Here is a 22,267-nt window from a genome sequence, read left to right as displayed (position 1 = left end):
AACGTTCCATCCGATGACCTTGCCACCCTAACATTACTTCTTCTCTTTGAGGCATTCTTCCCTGTTTGTTTCTAAGGAAAATTCAAATAGAATCCCTAGAATTTAGGGTTTAGAGACCTCTCAGTTTACAGATCAGGAAGGAGAGGCCCCAAAGGGGTGAAGTGATCGTGTCTGGCAATTCCCTGTTGGTGCTATTGGGTAATAGAATTTTTCTCAGTCTGTTGGAACCTAACAGCTTTAGAGTTATAACCCAGATAAATGCTTCACAGTTTACAGACTTTAGGCCAAATCTACCCAGTTAATCAAAGCAGACTTACAAATGACAGAATGCTGCAACCAATTAGCACATACAAACATTTATTTTGAAATATTCATCCTACCCATTATTAGGAATTACATCATCAAAGCACTTTATGGCAGTGAAAATAGCTTTTACCCCCTCTGACTCATCCGTTATTCCATTAAAGCTGCAAAAATGTGCAATCCACTGGAAAAATAGGTTGCTTTTATTTACTCTTTCAGGAAAAGTTGAAAATTAAAAAAAAGAAGAAGAAGCCAAATCAGCTTACAGGGAATCTAGAGCTGATCCTTTCCTCCCACCTCCCCACTACCCCCAAAAAATAACTTACAAAGATAGTTTAAGTTTTAAATGCATTTTTTAAACCAAGTGCATCTTTCCCCATAATATTATAATCTTATTTTTTTTTTTAAAAGCCATAATTTACTTTCTTGGAAAAAAGGCAGCCAGCCGTTGCTTTTTGATTGGAAGAATGTGTATTTCCTGGGAGTTCATTTTCTTTAACTTTACACTCCGGTTTTTGATGGGTTTCCTAAGGGATTCTGCATTTTCCCTGGACTCTGCCTGGCCCTTAACATCATAGCATTGCAGCACAGAATCCTGGGGAAGGTCTCTCTTGAAGGAAAAGTTTTTGGTGGACACCCCTGAGAGGCCTTTGATCTTGCCACAAAAAATTGTGGGCACGGCATCCTTGACAGAGACAATCACCTTGGCCGTCTGTGCCGTGCTTACTATCTCGATGTTATTTCCAGTCTTGGGCTCACAGCCGGGGCGGCTGGTCTGGTCCACCAGCCACTTCTGCTGCTGCCTCAGAAGCTCAGATGAGTGGTTGCTGCTGCTGCTGTTGCGGCTGTCTTTGATGGAGGTCTCATGTGGCTTAGGCTGGGTGAAAGGGAGAGCTGTGCCCGACAGTTTCTCCATCAAGGGAAGGGCTGGACTGTCCATGGCTGAACTGGGACACACAATGGCCTCAGGGAGAGGCCCAGAACCTCCTGCCTTTCGGGAGGAAGAGAGGGAAAGGTCTAGTGCACTATCTTCAGGGTATGGTGGGGGGCTGACCTCGCTCGCTTTAAGCAAGGGCATGGACTTCATGGAAAGGTCCAGGGCCTCATTCTCATTGCCCATTTTGATCACTGTATGGCGGCTGAGCTGGGAAAACTCCCGCTGCTGGAGAAAGTTGAAGGGTTTTATCTCTTCCTTCTCTAGAGGAGTTTGAGTTCCTTTACAGGAATACATACCAAAGGAGGGTGGCTTGGGGAAGTCGGGGCTGAGTTTGGATTCAGAGCTATGGGGCACAGCTATAGGAATGGGAATGGGAATAGGAACTGGCACTGGCAAGGGGACAATCACAGGATATGGCACCAGGAGAGTGGCAGGTGGGACCAGAGGAGATAGTGGAGAACTAAAAGGTTGAGGTGGGACAGAAGCATAATCTGGAGGAGGTTGACAAGGTGATGAACCTAGAGTCCCCTGGGAAGGAAACAAGTCCTGAAGAACAGCAGCAAACCCTGGTGTCTGAAACACGGGGGGTAATACAGGATCTTGGGGTTGACTGGGGGGTTTCTGATCTAGCAGCTGGGGTTGTCCAACAGGGGCAGAAGCCCCTTGGAAAAGATTGTTGTGAATGGGATTGGCGGGGCAGGGGGCGCTTTGAGGCAAGACCAGTGGAGAATTTAGATGTTGGAACACATGCTGCTCTAGGAGAACGGGCAGAGGCACCGGACCTTGGTTAGTCATGACATAGGGGGTGTTATTGTTGGGACTGATCTGAGGTGTGGTGCTTCCTGCGACCTGCAGATGTATCGGCAGGACCACTGGGCTGTCCCCTAAGCAAATTGGCTGAAGCACAGTCGCCGCAACTTTCAGGGCTACCCCACTTTGTGATTCTGCTGGAGGGGTCAGGATGGAAGGGGCTGGAACAGTCACCAGTGGTGAAAGTGCTTTTTTCATCAAGTCTGTTGAGTTGATATTCCATGCCTCAGCGGTGATCAGCTGGGCCACCCCATTTTCCAGTTTGTTATTGGCCAAGGAGGGAGGAGAGCTGGTGACATCCATGGGTAGATTTTGGGTGTCCTTGTATAATTCCTCCATTGTATGGGATTTGTGAGTTTTCGCAGAATGAGAGTTTACATTTCTGTTACCAGAATCCCTGTTGTTTCTGGTAGACCAAAGGCATTTGCACCAACATAACTTGGCCTGGAACACAGAAATATATTTTAAGCATGGTGTAAATCGCCATTAAAATAATATTTTTGACTGCTTTAAAAATGGCTATCACAACCCCATCCCCCCCCAAAACAAAACAAAAAATCCCAATCCCTCCAAAAAACCCAACCACTCATCCTTTTAAATGTTTCCATATTTTAGCGAACTGTAGCATGGAGATTATCCATATATGTAAACATTACTGATAGCTCCTTTAATATATACAAACATACACAATCATCTGTGGGTGAAGGACACTAGTGAATTTAACAGATTATTGAGCTATAAACACACATGATTTAATAACTAAACTACTAAAGTGAAGTCAAATGAAAAAATTGAAGCTCAGAGTCGTTTCCCCCAGGCTGGGCCTCGACTTCTCTGTTTAACCTCTTAAAGTCATGTCAAGTCAAAGAGAGCCTTCTGTATGCCAGACATCAGGTTAAGTGCTAGGGATACAAAGAAAGGGAAAATAATAATAAAAATAACAGCTAACATTTCTATAACGCCAGGCACTGTGCTAAATACTCGATACACAGAAAGGGAAAAACCGTCCCTGCCCTCAGTTAGTTTACAATCTAAAGGTCCAAACATCTATGTACAGATAAGACAGACACGGGATAAGTTGAAGGTGAGTTCAGAGAGAAAGTACTAGTATTAAGGGGATACAGCTTCCTCAGAAGGGGAGATTTTAGCTGGGACTTAGAGAAACCAACAAACCTTGGGGGCTGCAGAATTGTGGCACTTTGTGAAAGCGTTAAGAGTTCTCAGGATCAGGATGACCCTATGCTGTGTCTTTGAATTCTGTTCCACACAAGGAAACAAGCAGACAGTTCCTGAAGTAAGGGCTGCAGCCTGTGATACCAGTTGCCATGGAGACTTGTCCAAATTTAGCATTGTTACCATGGAGAAGGCAGGGACCATGTCTAACTCTGGGATCTGTACAGCGCCTAGAGCCCTTGTCGACGCTCAATAAAAATGAAATAGCACCGGGTCTACGTCTTCATTTAGGCTGGACAGGACTGCTCCAATTCCAGTTCTCTACCTGTAATCTGTAATGACTCTCATGTGCAAGGACATTACTCCCCTGCAACGAACAGCTTTCAGTTTCCCACAAAATAAGATGGGCAGCAAAATACACATCAGTCTTACAAATGAACCAGCCAAGTCTAATGACTGAGAAGGAAGTGAAAAAAGGTCTCCTCTAAGGGAGAAACTTTTTCCCTGCGGTGGAGGAACAAGAGAAGGGGTTTGGGGCACTGAGGGTACTGATCGTCCGACTGTTTCTGGAGAGAAATAAGCGACGGCACCACTTGGCAGCTGTCCATTTAAATATCTGGGAGCCAGGGTCCCCAGCCGTGATGACAGGGGGGTCTGCCCAAACTGATGATCTCTCAGCCGTAAGAATAACAGCAATCACAACCACCACCACTAATGATGACAAAAACAATAACATTAGCATTTAGAAAGTTCTCTGAGGTTTGCAAAGTACTTTACATGGATCATCTCATTTTATCTTCACAATAACCCTGTGAGGTAGATGCTATTATTGCCCTTGTTTTACAGATAAGGAAGCTGATATAGCTAGAGGTTAAGGGTTAAGTGACTGGCTCAGGGTCTCACAGCAAGTGAGAATCTGAGATAGGATTTGAATTCAGGTCTTCCTAATTTCAAGTCCAGCATTTTAGCCAGTGTCTAGTAACTGGTTTTTATCTCTGTGGGGGCAGGTGGGGGTGAGAGATCACTTGTTACCTGTTTCATCTTCTCTACCAGATCTTGAGGATAGAAAGTTTATAATTTAGTAAGGGAGAAACAAGGCACTATTGATCAAGGTACTGCTCACGATCCTCATGTAATGTCTTTCACACAAACATCTCATTGCCCTTCAGTGAGGCTATTGACCTAGAGACCAATGGTTTCCAGGATATGGGGTCTATAATGTGACCATCTTCAAATCTGGTGTCAGGGACGAACAAGGATGTGCGTGTGTGGTGTGTGTTGTGACTTGATTCGCTTAATGATTATTTATTAAATCCCTATTCTGTGTTGATAAAATTGCATAAAACCTGGTTTATGGCCTGGGGAACATTACAATCTAGTAACAAGGTGGATATGAGAACATGAGGTTTTCTTTGTCAACTCAAAAACTTAGTACTAGGCTTCATTTTGCTAATTTGCCTCATCTGCCCCCAAACACCATCTTTACCAGCCTGGGACTGTGTATTCTTAGAGTTTGAGTGTTTGGGGGGGATGTCTTAGAGAGAAGGAAAATTTTCTTGAAGGAGTGGGTGGTGATGACATTGACATGTAAGCTCAGGTGGGTTTATTAGCTTACTTGGCCAGTCACCTATAGCTAGAGGGGATGAGGAAAGATCAGAAGCCAAGAGGGCAGGGAGCAGAATTGAGGAAGGTTCATCTAGGTGGATTACTGCAGTTTCCTCCTCTGTGAAACTGGAATAATATTTGCAGCTCCTCCCTCCTAAATTTCTGAGCTGGGGCAGTTAGGTGGTACAGCAGATTGAGTGCCCTGAGTTAGAATCTGACCACGGACCCTTACTAGCAGGTCACTTACCCTGTCTCAGCCTCAGTTCCCTCATCTGTGGTTGTTCATTCATTTCAGTCGTGTCCACCTCTTGATGTCCACATTTGGTTGGGTTTTTTTGGGCAAAGATATTAGAGTGGTTTGCTATTTCCTTCTCCAGCTTATTTTACAGATAAAGAAACTCAGGTGGAGTTAAGTGACTTGCCCAGGGTCAATAGAGTCTGAGCCCAGATTTGAACTCAGGTCTTCCTGATGCTAGGCTGTGAATTCTATCCGCTAAGCCACCTAACATCCCAAAATGTGAACTATTTTTGTTGCATTATTAAGATAAGTCCTATTCTAACTTGACCTTTCCTAGAGAACCTAAGAGGGAAGAATAATCCACTGGTTTGTTCTAGAAAAGATTCTAATAATAATTCTAATTCTATAAAAGAGTAGTAATTTTGCAGTCTTGGAATCCTGCCTAGAGAGCCCTCTTCTCACCTCCATGACCCTTCTTTTGCCCAAAAGCCTTGACCTTCAACCTGCCACCTCCTCATTCTGTAGCTGAGGTCACCTGCCCAATAAACAGAAGAAAAAGTCTTCTACCAACCAGGGCTCATTGCAAGCTAGCCCACAGGCTGAGATGGTTCCTCTAGGAGACAGCATGGCAGTCATAAAGCTACAGTGACAGCGACAGAATAAAACCCAGCAAATGAAATTAGGGTTAAAAGGGCAAGTTGCTGTCCCTGGAGGATGAGCTAAGACTGCTAAATAATGATTGGGGGGGAGGCTGGGGCCCGATCCCAAGAGCTCAGAAGCAAAGCTGTTCATGAACTCTAGGCAGAGGCCTAGAAAAACCTCTTCCCATCAGACAGGGGGCCAAAGAGAACCAGGAACTAGTGAACTGGAGGAGGAGGCGTGGAGTTGTTTCCTTGGTGGTGGAGACTGGTTATTTGGAGAGTCTTTTCTCTTTTTTCTTTTTTGAAATGGGATTAAATGAGGTCATCCCTCAACTCCCTCTCTCCCTCCCTCTCTCTTCCCCCCCTCTCTCTTCCTCCCTCTCTCCCTCTCCTTCTCTCTCCCCCTCCCCCTCTGTCTTCCTCCCTCTCTCTCCCTCTCTCTCTGTCTCTCTCTGTCCCTCTTTCTCTTTCTCTCTCCTTCTCTTCCTCCCCCTCTCTCCCTCCCTCCCTCTCTCTCTCTCTGTCCCTCTCTCTCTTTCTCTCTCCCTCTCTTCCTCTCCCCTCTCTCCCTCCCTCCCTCTCTCTCACTCTCTCTCTCCCTCTGTCTCTCTCTCTCTCTGTCTCTCTGCCTCTCTCCCTCTCTCTCTGTCTCTCTCTTTTTCTCTCCCCATCCCCCCACTTCTGCTTTAAAGTTTCAGCTAGGTGGATGAAGTCAATGATGATATACATGTATGTACATGCTCTCATCATGTACAGGCCCTCTCTTCCCACAGAAGAAGAATATCTGGGGCCATTAGGGTTTACGAATGTAGCACCTAGGGCCTGCCCATTCACTCTCACTCTCCCAGTCCTGATTTTTACTGGCGCCTCAGGTTTATTCTCCCTTCAGGGTTCCTAAAGATAATCCTGAGTCAATTAATCAAGGAGTAAACATTTACTTTGTGCCTGGCGGGCAGGGTGCTAAATGTTGGCAATATAGAAAGAGGCGAAAGACATTCCTTGCCCACAAGGAGCTTAAAATCAGGGAGTTAACATGTGAACAAATACATAAAAAGCAAGGTAAAGACAGAATAATTAGGAAATAATTAAAAAGGGAAAGAACTGGAATTGAGAGTGGTTAGGTAAGGATTCCTGGAGAAGGTGGGCTTTTACGTGGGACTTTGAGGAAGCCAGGGAGGTCAGAAGCCAGAGCAGAGGCAGGAGTGTTCCAGGAATGGGCCCAGCCTCATTGAGTGGCCTGTTCCTGGAACAGCCAGTGTCACTATTTAAAGACTGGAAAGGTGGGAGGGGGCCGGGTTATAAAAGGCTTGGAATGCCAAATAGAGAATTTTTTTATTTGCTCCTGGAGGCGATAGGAAGCTTCTTTCAGCCACTAAAATAATTTTCCTAAAATGCAGGTCTGATCAGGCCACCCCCCCCCCCCCAAACCTCCTAAATAACTGTGGAGAATACTTGCAGCTGGAGTTATTACCCATTGGAGTGATGCCCCCATGAGAAGGACTGAAATATTTAAAGCCCTTTTCTAAGAAAGGAGGATGGAGAATAAGGGTGAGGACCCAGAACATGGATGGGAACTTTTTGGGTGAATCACAGAGTTGAGAATACTAAAAACCAGAGTATAGTATGCCAGTGTCTTTAAATTCAGGAAGATGATCCTGACTCGAGCTAGCACTCTATGGCAGAAGTCAGGAAGACCTGAATTCAAACACTGCCATCCCATGCCTTACTGTGTGACCCTGGGTAAGTCACTCCACTTCAGTCTGCTATATCTTCCTCATCTCTAAAATGGGGGTGATAATAACACCTACCTCCCAGGTAGTTATGAGGATAAAATGAGATAATATTTGCAAGCCCTTTGCAAACCTTAAAGCACTATACAAATGGTAACTATTCTTAAGCTTATGATTATTGTTCTAGCTTTATATTTTCAGTATCCAGTGCAGTGCCTTGTGCATCATGAATACTTTAATAAATATTTGTTACACTGAATTTATGAGATACTTTATGCACAGCTGGAACCACTGTGCCCACATCTTCAGAGTTCTTCGCTTTTCTCTTGGCTGGTTTCTGATATAGATCTATCCAGATTTCTGCACACCCATTTGGGTTGTCATGTCTAATGGCCATAGCATGATTCTGATGTGATTCTCCTGGGAAACTTTCAGTGTCTTTCAAGTATTTGATTTTGGCCCCATGAATACGGCCTGTCATTGAAGGGAGTAGAATGTTGTCTGAGATTTTAGCTCTCAGGGAGATGCAGGAAAAGTAGAAAGGGTTTGTTTGCGTTTAGAATTTTGCAGTGAACTTCACATATTTGGTACCTGGTCAGTCGGTCATTCAAGATTTTATTACAAATGTACCATGTGCAAGGCGCTGTATTAGATGCTGGAGATAAAAAGAATGATCAAAAACGGTTCCTGTCTGCAAGGAACCTGCATTCCAATGCGTAAATAATTAGGGCCATACGAGATGTGGGCACATACAGAGTGGGTAGAAGGTGACCTGAGAAAGGAAGGTTCTAGTGGCTGAGGGGGCCTGGCAGGGAAAGTAGGACTTGCGCTGAATCTTGAAGGAAGCCGGGGAAACTGAGAGGCAGAGAGGAGAAGGGAGAGCATTCTAAGCATGGGGGACAGTCTGTGCAAAGCACAGAGACGGGAGACGGAATGTCATGTCCCAGAAGCTAAAGAGGTCCAAGTCTCTGTCGAATGGAAGGGTTGGACAGGTGACTCCCGAGGCACGTTTCTAGAGCCTGGCTCTCTGATTGAATGTCTGCTACTGTCATTATGGGCTTGGTGACCCTTATGCTCCATGGCCTTCGCCTTTCCTGGGGTTAAATCAAGAATACCATGCTCATTTGCCGAGTCCTATGGATAAGTGTAAGAGGCAGTTTGCAAGGGGGATGGAGTGTTGGGCCTAGAGTCAGGAACATCCGAGTTAAAATTCAGACTCAAACAATAACTAGTTGTGCGACCCTGGGCACATTGCTTAACTTCCGACTCTCACTTTCTTCATCTGCAGAATAGCAATAACAAAAGCATCTACCTCCCAGGGTTGTTGTGAGAATCAAATGAAGTAATATTTGTAAAGATTGCCTGGAACACAGTAGGCACTTCATAAATGCTTGTTCTTTCCCTCCTTCCCCTCCCATTGTTCATTAAAATAGAGTACTACATGAAGCCATACCTCTCATTATCTTTCTTAGCCCAAAGATACACTGAATATTTCAGAAACAAATTCCATTTGAGTAAAAATGGTGAAAAAAATGTTTTTTTTCTTGTCCTAAAGACTATAATAGCAATTGATTACTTGCCCAGCAATGAAATTTTCTGAGCTTTTACCAACAGCATGGCACCTTGTACTGAAATTTAGAACATTATTATTCCATTAAAAAATTCCTGACTTGATTGGAATCCACAGACTAAATACAAAGATCATAAGGCTGGATGGGATATCACACCTGTAACTCTGTACCTCACCAAGAAGAAACAAGGCAAGCCAAATCTCTCATGGGGACTAATTCGCCCAAATGTTACCCATTGATGTTTACAAATAGAATTTAACCTTTTTGATGATAATCGATAGATAAAAATTTGTTAAGCTATTTGCCAGGTACCATACTAAGTGCTGGGGACACAGAAAAAGGACAAAAGACAATCCTTGTCCTCAAGGAGCTTTTAATCCAATGGGGAAGACAGCATGCAAGCAGATGATATATCCAGGATAAAGAGGAAACAATTACCTAGAAGACACTGGATTTAAGAGGGATTGGGGAAGGCTTCCTGTAAAAGACAGGACTTAAAAGGAAGTCAGGGAAGCCAGTAGACAGAAACAAGGAGGGAGAATATTCCAGTCAAGGGGGGAACCAGAGAGAAAGTTTCTTGTTCATGGAACAGCAGGGAGGTCAGAATCACTAGATCAAAGAGTATGTGGAGGGAATAAGGTAACAGAAGACTGCAAAGGGATGTGTGTGTATGTGTGTATGCCTATGTTATGATAAGCAGAAGGTGTTAACGTGACCTTATAGAAGATGTTAGGATCTGTCTCCAGAATCATTCAGATTGACCCTCTAAGCACATATTCAGACTTAGCAGCTATTGGGCAGGTTTCCAAGATCCCAGTTCCCCACCTCAGAAGTAGAATATCTGTGCTGGGGGTATGAGAAAAAGAAAAAAAAAGCCATAAAAAGAAGAAGGTAAGGCCTCTGACAACAGGTGATATGCTGTGTGATATCATCCAGGGGACAGGACGGGATGGAGGGAAGAGATGGCACTTAGTCCTGTTGTCCTTGCAAAAGGGTAAGCTACCTTGCAGATCAACAGGGTAGCTTAACTACCTGACTCGAATTTAACGCCAGTTGGAAACCTTTGCTGAGACTTAACATTAATGCCCTGTTTCTTGGAGGAGAGGGGAGGCTGGAAAGATGAAATGAAAAATGAAATGGTGGACACACAATTCTTTAACCTGTGTTCACTTCTCAACAAAGCTGTAGTCAGCACTTGATAAGCTGCTATGGGTCTTAATCATGTAAGCTGCATACTGTGGATCAGGATAAAGACCCCAAAAGATCCTGGCCTCTGCTTGTAGAATCTTGGCTTAATTTAATTCAATTCACAAGAACCTACTGAATGAACACCTTACTTAGGGTTTAGCATTGTTGTGCTTGGCTTCCCAGTGGAATATGTTAACTGCAAGACTGTTTAATCATTTCAGGATAATCTGACCCCATTTGGGGTTTTCGTGGCAAAGATAGTGGAGTGGTTTTCCATTTCCTTCTCTAGCTCATTTTGCAGATGAGGAAACTGAGGCAAGCGTGGTTAAGTGACTTGTCCAGGGTCACTCAGCTAGTAAGTGTCTGAGGCAGGATTTGAACTCAGGAAGATGAATCTAGTGGACATACTGTACCACTTTGCTGCCCAACTACGAGACTATATGTACTACATATAATGACAAAAACAGCAATAATAAAATCATTGATGATAATAATAATAGCCAGCATTTACAGTATTCTAAGGTTTGCAGAGTGCTTTCCACGCTGTCTCATTTGAGCAAATATCTATTATGTGTTTACTTAAGTGTTTGCTTAAGTGCCAGTCATTATGCTAATAAGCACTGGACATACCAACGCAAGTAAGCAAGACAATCTTTGTTCTCAAGGAACTTACATTTTAATGGGAGAAGACACACAAAAGGGAAGTGACAATGCCATGGTATGGCCACAGACAGCAATTATGTTTGTAATGGTGATGGTGATTTGAAGATCTTTTCTGCCTTTAATAGGTCAAATGTAATCCCATGGAGCCTGTGTGTGCTGAAGGGTGGAGCAGCAGTGAGAGGAAGCAATTAGAACGGGGGAGGAGAGAGGACACAGGCAAGGATACAGCCAGACTTGTGAGTGTTTGTGGGAAGGATTTGGTATGGTGCTGTTTTCTGCAGTGGTATTGTGTATAAATTTCTTTGTTACTATGATGAGTTTGTTTTTCTGGTGTTGGGATTTGGCTTTTGGGTGTCTGAAGAAATGGTCTGCCTCTGTTTTCTGTATGAAGAGTCTGTTATATTTTGTGATTCAGAATTATGCTGGTACATTGTTGCCTTTATTGCTGTGAACACTGCTTAGTGCTACAATGTATAGGCCTGCTTCCTGGCAAGATAAGGTAAATGCTCATCTATCAGAGACCAGAGTCCAAGGCAGCAGTGTTCAGGATTCCTGTGGGGAGGGCGAGGAAAGGATGGTGACTAAGCTGAGATTATGGGAGGATACTGGTCCCTGGTTAAGGATGTAGGCTCTCCTCCACCCATACCATCCCTTCCCCATACCCCTCTGCAGCCCAGTTCTGCCCAGCTTCTTGGCCTTCATTTATGACACTAGCAAGGAAGAATTTAACACGCAAGTCCATGGATCAGACATACTTAAAGGGTTGCCACTTATAAGTAACTAAAATACAAACTGGACATTAATAGAAGACCTATGTGAGAATGGGGGTTTTAAATAAATTGCAACATTTATAAGTATGCTCCTCCAAAAGTTACTAAATGTCCATGCCTTTTAACCCAGGAATACCACTATAAGTCTATAGCCCGAAGAAAGGAAGGAGGGAAGATGTAAGAGGAAAAGGACCCCCACACACAAAAATATTTATATTAATTCTTTTTGTAGTGGCAAAAACTAAAAGGGGTAGCGCTTAATTTGGGCATTTCTAAACAGAATATGGCATATACAAATATGAAGGAATACTATGGTTCTATAAGAAACAATGGAAGGCATGGCTTCAGAGAAACCTGGGAAGACTTGTGTGAACCAATGCAGAATGAAGTAAGTGGCGGAGAAGAATAATCCATGCAATGACAGTAGCTTTGTAAAAATGTACAGCTTTACAATGCCTTAAGACTGACTCTGTCCATCGCATCACTTGGCTGTCTAGTTCCCCTCCCCATCCCTCCAATCCCAAATACACTGATTACCTTTCCAGTCATATCCTTTCTGCTACTTGTATAAATTAAAAGCACAGTGAGCTACTGTCTATAACGTATGGTAGCATTATGGGGACTGCAAGCCACATCTAACATGGCAGGAGGGGGACTCATTTTGAATGCTGCTGGACTAGAGGGAACCATGGCAAGACAGGGAAGGGGGCTGGAATATAGTCACAGTAGCATAAATTCAAAGGTCTGGATTAAAAAAAAAGGCTTCTTTGTCTTTCTGCTGAATCATAGCGCATAGCACAAAACGCAGTGCCGCTACATTTCCGGACCCAAACACCTGACTTTATGAGAGAACCAACGTGTCTGATCCTGTTCTCAGGAGAACAAGGCTGTTGCGGGATCCCTAGCACATTGACTATGAAGATGACGGGGTTTTCCTAAAGTCTCCATACTCTTCTCAAATTCAACAATTCAGTTTGTAGACGCGCTAGAAACAATTGGTAAAGGGCACTTAAAGACATATTTATTAAGGTCACAATGACAGGACAAACAAGGCCTTGTGGTGTGGTTAACAGGCTCAAAAATTCTCATCAATGGTGAGAAGACAGAACTTGTTCTTAAATGTTGTTTACGGATCTTAAACATTTGCTGAGCACCAATTATGCAGAAGGTCCTGGGAATAAAGAATGCTTTTTACAGAATGAGTGTTCAACAAACATTCATGAAGAAAGTATGACAGAAAGTGGGACTTCATAATCTATTATCTAAGGCCTAACATTCAAGTATATGTAAAACTTTAAAAGCATGCTAACTTCATGAATATATAGTCCATGCACATATACAGTCATGCAGTCAAATTAACACAATTCATTTCTTGGCCCCTAAGATCAATTTACTTTCACACTCAAGGTATAAATATCTGTTAGAACCTAATTAATTTGGACCTTATTCATTCCTTCACTGCTTGTGATCATTCAGACACACTGTATTCTTCTGAAGTTTGATATGATTGTTTTGATATTATTATTGTTGTTACTTTGAACCCTCCTGGCTTAGAGTGAATGTCAGTGGTAACTATTTCTTTTTGGAACAGCAACCCTGAGGGTCTTCCCCTCCCAATCTTTTTTTTCTAATTAAAGGGGCAATCCTTTGACTCACTTCTTAAAGAGGCCTATTCACTGAATGGGCATTACCTCACTCTAAGTGAGCGCCTGAAAAGGCCTTAGCCTAAAAGGGCCAGGGTCTCCCACTGCATCCTGGGTCATCTCTAGTCATGCTGATGAATTATCTGGTCACTGGAGCCAGATGGCTCTGGAGGAGAAAGTGAGGCTGGTGACCTTGCACAGCCCTCCCTGACTCAGATCAAAGTCAACTGTAAGTCATGTCATCATCTCCCTGACGCCAGGGTCCTCTTCAAGAACAAAGGGCAAACACAGCAGCAGCAACAGCAACTCTCCTGAAGACAATTTATGAAAAAATCAACTCATTAACAAACACTTTTTAAGTACCTACTATGTGTCAGGCACTGTGACGGAGGGATGTATGTGATAGAATCTCCCAGTATTCTAACTTCGTTATACGCCTGGCCCCACTGAACAGCAGGCTCACTGTACCTACCTACCCCTCCGCCCCAATATCCTAACTTCTTCATATGTGCCTCACTGCTCATTGGAACAACAGCTGTGTCCCTGAACTCTCCGTTCCCACAGTAGCAGCAGGTGGGTCCATGAGATGGGAACCCAGTTACTGCCTCTACCTGGTCACTGCCCCCAGACCCATTCCCACAGAAACAAGTGTGTTCTTGTATTCAATCACAATCACGTCATCCATCTTGCCCAAGACAGGACCACAATACCTAACTATCTGTCTTAACCAGACAGGACCATGATAGGTAGGCAGTTGGAGGGCCGAATGACCAGAATGTTTAATCACCGAACCACAGATGGGACCCCTCTTCCATTACCTAATCGTTTAGGAAATTCCTCCTGCCTTTTTAATATTAATGATATTCCTCTATTCTATGTCAATTCTGTTGTGTAATTGCATCAATACCTTATAGAAATCCATCTCGCTTTCTCTCAAGTTGCTGGTTCCTCTTGGAACTTAGCCTGCTTCATGAGAGGCATCAATCTCAATAAATGCCGGTACTTGGATTAGAGGTGGTCTGACTGAATTCTCTGAGATGGTTCTACCACAATACATGAAACTGTAACAGTTTTTGGGTGGGCAGAGCTCCCACCTCAATAGATTTTGGCTTTGGCGTCCCTGGGTTTAAACCTCAACATATGCACAAAGGATGAAACTATCTCTAGTCCCAAAGAGATTATATTCTAAAGGGGAGAGACTAGTCTAATACTAATGTAATAAAAATAAAACCACAGGAGTAAAGTTCAGCAAACCTTTTCAAGTACCTTTAAAAATAACATACGTGTTTAAAAACTTATGTTAGTAAAATACAAATAAAATAAATTAAAAAATTTAAGACACATACAAGGTGTTCTGTGCATATCCTTTGACCCAGCAATAACACTACGAGGTCTGTATTACAAAGAGTTTTTAAAAATAAGAAAGGAAAAGTACCTATATGTGCAAAAATATTTTCGGCAAAGTTTTTTGCAGTGGCAAAAAAATTGGTCACTGAGGGGATGCCCATCAAGTGGGGAATGGCTGAATAAGTTGCGATACATGATTTTGATGGAATACTACTGTGCTATAAGAAATGATGAGCAGGATGCTTTCAGAAAAACCTGGAAAGAGTTACATGAACTAACGTAAAGTGAAATGAGCAGAACCAGGAGAACACGGTACAGAGTAACAATATCGTATGATGATCAACTGTGAATGACTTGTGCAATCAAAAGAACCAAGACAGTTCTGAAGGGCCTGTATTAAAAAATGCCGTCCATCTCCAGAGAAAGGACTGATTCAGTCTGAAGGCAGATTGAAGTATGCGTTTTGTAACGTTCTTTATTTTTTCGTTGGGCTTTATTTTGGGTTTGTGCTTTCTTTTACAACATGACTAATATGGGAATATGTTTTGGCGACTGCACATGTATAACCTATATCAAATTGCTTGCCTTCTCAATGAAGGGGGAGGGGAGGAGGAACGAAGAGAACTTGGAACACGGAATTTTAAAAAACAAATATTAAAAATTGTTTTTCTGTATAATTTTAAGAACATATATAAATATATCTCTATATGTTGCTCGAGACAAACTAGGATACGGTGATTGAGGCATCTGTGTATAGAGGGAGTGACAGGAATATTTTGGGGGGGTGAGGTAGCCTCCTCTGGTTCAGTGCCTTGCCTGCTTCTTATCCTGGAGTTCTGTCCAACCACCCTTGCAGGCCCTGTCCCTAAACGCGCTCCTCTCTTGGGGCCCACCTTCTTTCCTTATTGTAGAGGTCCAAGTGGGGTGGACTATTCACAAAGCATCCAAGGTACTAGGGATCTGTGCCACAAGTGACATGCGAGATTTTCAGGGAACATGGTCTGCCAGTCTCCCCTGAGGTATAACAGTCTCTGCTTATACCTCCCTCTCCCTTGAGAATAAATTCATCTAGTTTTTGTTTCTGATGTTGCCACAGTGCTAAGTCCACAGATGACTTTTACCTACTCATTAAAGCAGGTCTAGCAGGGCCTTGAGGCAGCTAGGTGATGCAGTGGATAGAGGCTTGGAATCAGGAATCTGGCCTTAGACACTTAGGAGCTGTGTGACCCTGGGCAAGTCACTTAATCTTATTTGCCTCAGTTTCTCTTCAGTAAAAATGAACTGGAGAAGGAAATGGCAAACCACTCCAGTATCTTTGTTAAGAAAACCCCAAATGGGGTCACAAAGCGTTGGACATGACTGAAAAATAACATCAGGATATATACTGAAGTTAGAAAACACGGTTTCTTTAAAAATTCTGCAATCAATAATAAAAAAGCCTCAAACTAGCTCAGATTATACTTCTCTCCTCACCTTATACCCTCCCTAGAGTGCTGTTCTTTGAGTCAGGAATTTAAATTGTTTTATTTAAATTTTGCCTTAGATATTAATTAGCTGTGTGACCCTCAGGCAAATCACTTTGCCTCCCTGGGCCTCAGTTTCCTTTTCCAAAAATGAGTGGAGTAGACTCAATGAATCCAATCCAACTCTAAATCTATGAACATTTTCCCCATTTATAATGAATTATTAAAGGTATGAATGCAGAGAGATTTCAGTTTATAAAGTGAGGGTGACTGAATTAATAGAACAAAATCCAACCTGAGAAGACATGGATGTCTATCGCATAGCCTTAAAGTCTGCAAGGGCTCAAGGGAATATTTGTGTACAATAACCATTTTGGTTTACCCACTTGGGAAAAAAATATCACTTTCATGTGAAATAACTCAGAGAATACCACACACACACAACTCTGGCACACTAGCCATCGATTTTTAAAATTTAATCAGCCAATCAGATAATAAATATTTATGCAAAGTATATAAGGTATGGTCTCTGACCTCATGGAGTTTATAATCTACCCGGAGAATAAGATGATATAATAAGAACTAACATTTTTATAATGTTTTATGGTTTGCAAAGAGCTTTGCATATATATTATCTTATTTGAGCCTCTAACAACCCTGTAAGGTAGGTTTTTATTATTATCTCATTTTATAGATGAATAAATGGAATCTGAGAAGAATTAAAAGTGACTTACCCAGGGTCACACAGCTAGTAAGCGGCTGAAGCAGAATTCAAACTCAGGTCTTCCTATTTGCAATCTAATATTCCATTACACCACCTAATTGCCTATTGTTTTTGTTCAGTTGTGTCCAACTCTTTATGACCCCACGGACAAATCCATGGGTTTTTTTGGCAAAGAACTGGAGTGGTTTGCCTTTCCAGTGTGTGCCCATTTTACAGATGAGTAACTTAGATGAATAAAGATTAAGTAACTTGCTCAGGGTTACACAGCTAGTAAATGTCTGAGGTTGGATTTGAACTCAGGTCTTCCTGACTCCAGGCCTATATACAATGCATTACCTGGCTGCATATACACCCCTTTAAAGGTTACCCAACAAGGGGTACAGCAGTGGGCTGTATCAGAGTTTGGGCTAAAGGGGTGGAGATTGCTCTGTTCTGAAGTGGACAGAGTAATGTATTATTAACTAACTAGTTTTAAAAATGACTTAATTATCTTCTGTGGAGTTGAAAACCTTAATTTCAGCTTTTAAAAGTGTCTTGCGTCATGACTTGGAGGTTTGCTCCTTTATACCCACATAAAAGGGATCTAGGTCTTTCCTAAAACATTTTGTTCTTAAACATTAATCACTGAGAACTTGGAAATACCCTTTGTGTTTTGTGTTGGCTAAAGATGCCAACAAAATAAGCCTTTGCAGAATTACCGATATTGAAATTGGAATTTACTAAGACCGAATGGAAATTAAAGGAAGCATAACAAACAAATGAAAGACTGAGCTAGAATGAAAATAAGTACAATAAAACAGATTATCTTTGATTTGGGGTCTAACTTACCAGTGAAACGAGGCAGAGAGATTGTGTTTATATCAAGCATTTTGGGAACTTGGGAGAATCCACCCCTTAGGTACTGTTGTCTTTCCAAGTTAATATTACTCACCATAGTTTGTGTTTTGGCATAAAAATCAACATGGGTGACTTTGTTTGAAGACTGCTGGTTTGCTTGCAAGCTAAATATTGGAACAGTTGCCCGTGTTTAGAGAATGAATTGGGGATGCTTATTTTGCTCATAGATATGGAGGGACAGTGAGTGATCTGTTGAAAAATCCACAAACCTGGGGGTCAGGAGACCTTTGGTTCAGTTCTTCCCTGACAATTACTAGCTGTTACCTCAGGCACTAACATTTCTGCCAAATGATTCTGACCTTTTCATTCAAGTAAATCTGGCAAGACCTGGACCTTGAGAAAGTCATTTAATTTTCTTGAGAATTCAGTATAATAACAATAGCAATAATAATCAACATTTATACAGCCCTTTAAAATGTGCAAAGCACATTAGCTGAAACCCAATTTTAATTTTCTTCTCCGTAAAATAGGGTTAACATCTGACCTCTCTTCCTTACTGAGCTCTTGTGAGGTTTATATGAGATATTAAATACATGAGAGCACTTGGGAAAGCATAGAGTATGCTTACGTAGGCAGAAAGGGAGGCTGGGCCCCGACAAGAAAGCAGCCCCAAATAACCTGCTAGCAATCCAACACTGGACTTTTGCTCAGGTATTCTTGCTGTGTCCCAGTCAAGTTAATGATCATTTATTAAGTGCCTCCTACATGAAGGAATATGAAATGTGGTTGTTTACATGTTTGTCTCCTCCACTAGGCTGTGACACACACACACATATACACATAGATATAGCATGTGGATGTGTATACACATGCATGCAAACACACAGACACATGTATGTGATTCATGTGTGTATATGTATAGAAAATATATGAAAAATCTAGAAATATGATGAAATCCATATCAGTATAGAATTCAATATAAAATAAAGATATAAATATTAGAAACATGATATATAAAACATGTAGGATATAGGTATAACAGATATAATATAGACATATTTGCATACAACTATTATGGCATATACATGTGTATGTGTGTATATATGTATGTGCAAGTAACATATATGAATATAAAATAAAGTGGAGATAATCTCAAGGAACTCTCTTCCCTAGGATTAAGAAGGTCTGGAAAAGCCTTCTTCCATAAAGTCAGATGGGCAGGTAGGTGGTGCAGTGCATAGAGTACCAAGCCTGGAGTCAGGAAGACCTGAGTTCAAATCCAGCCTCTTACACTTAATAGCTGCGTGACCCTGGACAAGTCACTTCACTTTGTTTGACTCAGTTTCCTCATTTGTAAAATGAGTTGCAGAAGAAAAAGGCTCCAGAATCGCTGCCGAGAAAGGGTCCTGAAGGGTGAGACTTCCCCATCTCCTGTAGGCGGTAGCAGGGGAAGGGGCACTGTCTCCAGTGGCAGTGTAACTGGGTTGAGACCTCACCTCTGACACCTGCTAGCCGTGTGCCCCACATAACCTCCCCAGAACGTTGGCTTCCTCTTCTAAAAGACGTGAGGCGGGCAGTCTAGTCTGAGATGACTCCCAGCCTCCGATTTACAGCCCTCTGTCTTTCTTCAGAGCACCTCTTCTCCTGCCTAGACATGCTCCAAGGTGGCTTCCCTCCCTTGGGAAAGATCATTCCCTGCCCAAATTCATCTTTAGCCTTCTGAGAATGAAAAAGTCGCCTCTGAATGCGCTGTCCCTGGCATAGGAAGATGATGCTGGGACGCGGCACCGGCCCGATGTGCGGAATTCAGCTGCTTTCGCTGTGGGCACGATGGGGGCCGAGCCCAGATGGCGGCTTTGGGGAGTCAGGGGAAGCGGGCTGCGGCCCCAGGCCTGCCGCTGCACAGACCTCCGGCAAGCCAGGCACTGTCTGTCTGCCCCCTCTGTGGGAAAGGAATGACGTCAGACCCGACCACTGTGAGCAGCCTGAAGAGGATGGAGGAATGGAAAGAAATCTGGAAAAGAAAACGGGAGTGCCGAGAGTGCCGAGGAGGGCACAGACCAATGGGGCTGTTATCTGGTAAAATAACACCGAATACAGACACACACACACACACACACACACACACACACACACACACACACAATGGCTGGCATTTACCCAGCGACTTCCGATTTGCTTAGTGTTTTACAAACATTTTTTCATTTGATCCTCACAACCCTGGGAGGTAGACGCTATTGTCCCCATTTTACAGAGGTGGACACTGAGGCAAACACCGGTTAAGTGACCAGCTTTGGCTCACACAGCTGACAGGCGTCTGAAGTTGGATTTGAGCTTAGGTCCTCCCGACTCCAAGTCCAGTACTCTATCCACTACACCGCCTTGCTAAAAGTCATAGAAATAAGACTCACCAGCGGCTAGGTGGCACAGTGAATAGAGCACCGGCCCTGGAGTCAGGAGGACCTGAGTTCAAATGCTACCTCAGACACTTAACACAAAGCTAGCCATGTGACTTTGGGCAAGTCACTTAACCCCAATTGCCCTGCCTCTCAAAAAAGAAAAAAAGAAACAAGAATCACTATGGCTGATTCTGACTTTTACAACTTTTATTACATCAGAATTGACAACAATCACTGAGAATCTGGAAATACCCTTTGCGTTTTGTGTTGGTCAGAGATGTCAGCAATATAAGCCTTTGCAGAATTACCGATATCAAAACTGGAATTTCAACAACATGCCTTCAAAATAATAATAATAAATAAACAATAAATAACAATATATAATTATGGAATAATATAATAAATCATAATAGCAACATTTATACAGTGCTTACTATGTGCCAAGTGCTTTACAATTATCATGTCATTTGATCCTCACAACAATCCTGGGAGGGAGGTGCTTTATCCCCATTTTACAGAGGAGGAAACTGAGGCAAATAGGGTTAAGTGATTTGCCCAGGGTCACACAAGTAGTAAGAGTTTTAGGTCAGATTTGAACCCTGCCGGTGCCGCGTCCCAGCATTATCTTCCTATCCAAGAGACAGCGCATTCAGAGGCGACTTTTTCATTCATGTGAAGTTCTCAAAAGGCTAAAGATTAATTTGGGCATTGAATGATCTTTCCCAATGGAGGGAAGCCACCCTAGAGTATGTCTAGGCAGGTGAGAAGAGGTGATCTGAAGAGAGACAGAGGGCTATAAACCAGAAGCTGGGAGTCCTCTCAGATTTGCAGCTTCTTGATTCCAAGCCCAGAACTGTCCCCCACGCCACCTTGCTACAAGTCATAGGAAGAAGAATCACTGTGGCCAACCTGAGTTTTACAGCCTTCAACATCTATTGCTGGCTACGATCTGGGGCTAACAGGAGTATCGTCGTTTGGAAAGAAACCAATTTAGAAAGACCACCACCACAGTGCCAGTGTTCAATATTGCCCTGACTGGCATGGAAAAGGCCACCTCTGAAGACACTGGCCAAGACTACGTCCCACTACTTGAAGTTTCAGCTCTTAAGAACCAAAACTCAGGTTTTTTGCAATAGTGGGCTCTATAGTCAGAAATTATATATGTGTGTGTGTGTGTGGGGGGGCGGCTGTGTGAATGCTTCATTGATGACAATTGGACCATATATAACCTGTTTATTTTTAAATATGAATTTTAAGCACTTATATAAAAACAGTCCAGAAACAGTTTAAACAACTTTATTCAGACAAAAATATATTCACAATATTAGTGCTAGTTACTGATCAAGTGGTATCTTATTGGCCAATTGGTTTACATAGTTTAATTAAACATCTTTAAAAAAAAAATTTCTAGAAACCTCATTGTCTCCACCAATAGAATTGAAACTTTTTTGATGGCAGGGAATGCTTCATTTTTGCCTTTGTATTGCCAGGGCTTAGGACATAGTAAGTGTTTAATAATGCTTATGGACTGACCACCCACTTTATGGGCTTGATATGGGGAAAACACTTTGTAAACCCTAAAGTGCTATATAAATTGAATTGTAATTATTATCTCATCTTCATGAAGAGCCAGCACCTATAAAGCTGTCAAGTAAAAGCCCTAAACCAAACTGGATTGCTTAGAAGAACAAACATTAAGGGGTCACAGGCACCAAACAGATTTTTTTTTAAACTGAGGAAGATAGCTAGTTTGTCCTAACCGCGTCTAAGAACTGCTGTCCATATCACAGGGAGCTCAGCTCTTGGACCTCGAGGTTAGAAAAGATTGGTAGAAGATTTTCTAACCTCAACAAAGGATTGGGCTCTTTTGGTTTTGTTTTGTTATCCCTTTAAATTAGAACAGCATCATTAAAAAGGGCGTTAGAGGGCATCTGTTCCAATCCCATCATTTTACAGGGAAGGAGTTACTTGCCCAGGGTTACTTCCTGGGTATCCAGAACCCATGCCTCTTGAGCACCAGTCCTCTGGACTTTTTCAAATACTCAGTGATTCCTCCTTAACCTTCTTTGTTTCAGATGGCATCAAAGAAAAATCTATTCCTAACAAAACAGGGAGACAGCCGTGGGCCCTAGTTTCTAATTTCTAGGTTTTAGAATTCTCAATCTGGGGAAATATTAGCTGTGGAAAATATGAGTCTCCCTTTTTACGTAAAACTAATATATTCA

At 42.5% G+C, this 22,267-nt stretch overlaps 1 protein-coding gene across 4 annotated transcripts in view; it reads right to left on the bottom strand.

The window, feature by feature from the left end:
* Positions 1-340: 340 nt before the first annotated feature.
* Positions 341-22,267, bottom strand: part of RAI2 (retinoic acid induced 2) — a 123,343-nt gene continuing 101,416 nt past the window's right edge. For all 4 annotated transcript variants that reach the window (XM_069100706.1, XM_069100709.1, XM_069100708.1 and 1 more), the window contains exon 2: positions 341-2,494. In XM_069100706.1, coding sequence (XP_068956807.1) covers positions 722-2,389 — 1,668 coding nt within the window. In that variant the 5' untranslated portion in view covers positions 2,390-2,494 and the 3' untranslated portion in view covers positions 341-721. The remainder of the gene's footprint in view (positions 2,495-22,267) is intronic.

This window comes from Petaurus breviceps, unplaced genomic scaffold (genome assembly GCF_028583685.1).
Source record: "Petaurus breviceps papuanus isolate PSGF00001 unplaced genomic scaffold, PetGlider_PUasm1.0 419, whole genome shotgun sequence".
NCBI classification, from domain to species: Eukaryota; Metazoa; Chordata; class Mammalia; order Diprotodontia; family Petauridae; genus Petaurus; species Petaurus breviceps.
The sequence above is the reverse complement of the archived record's forward strand: the minus strand, read 5'-3'. Positions and strand labels throughout refer to the sequence as shown.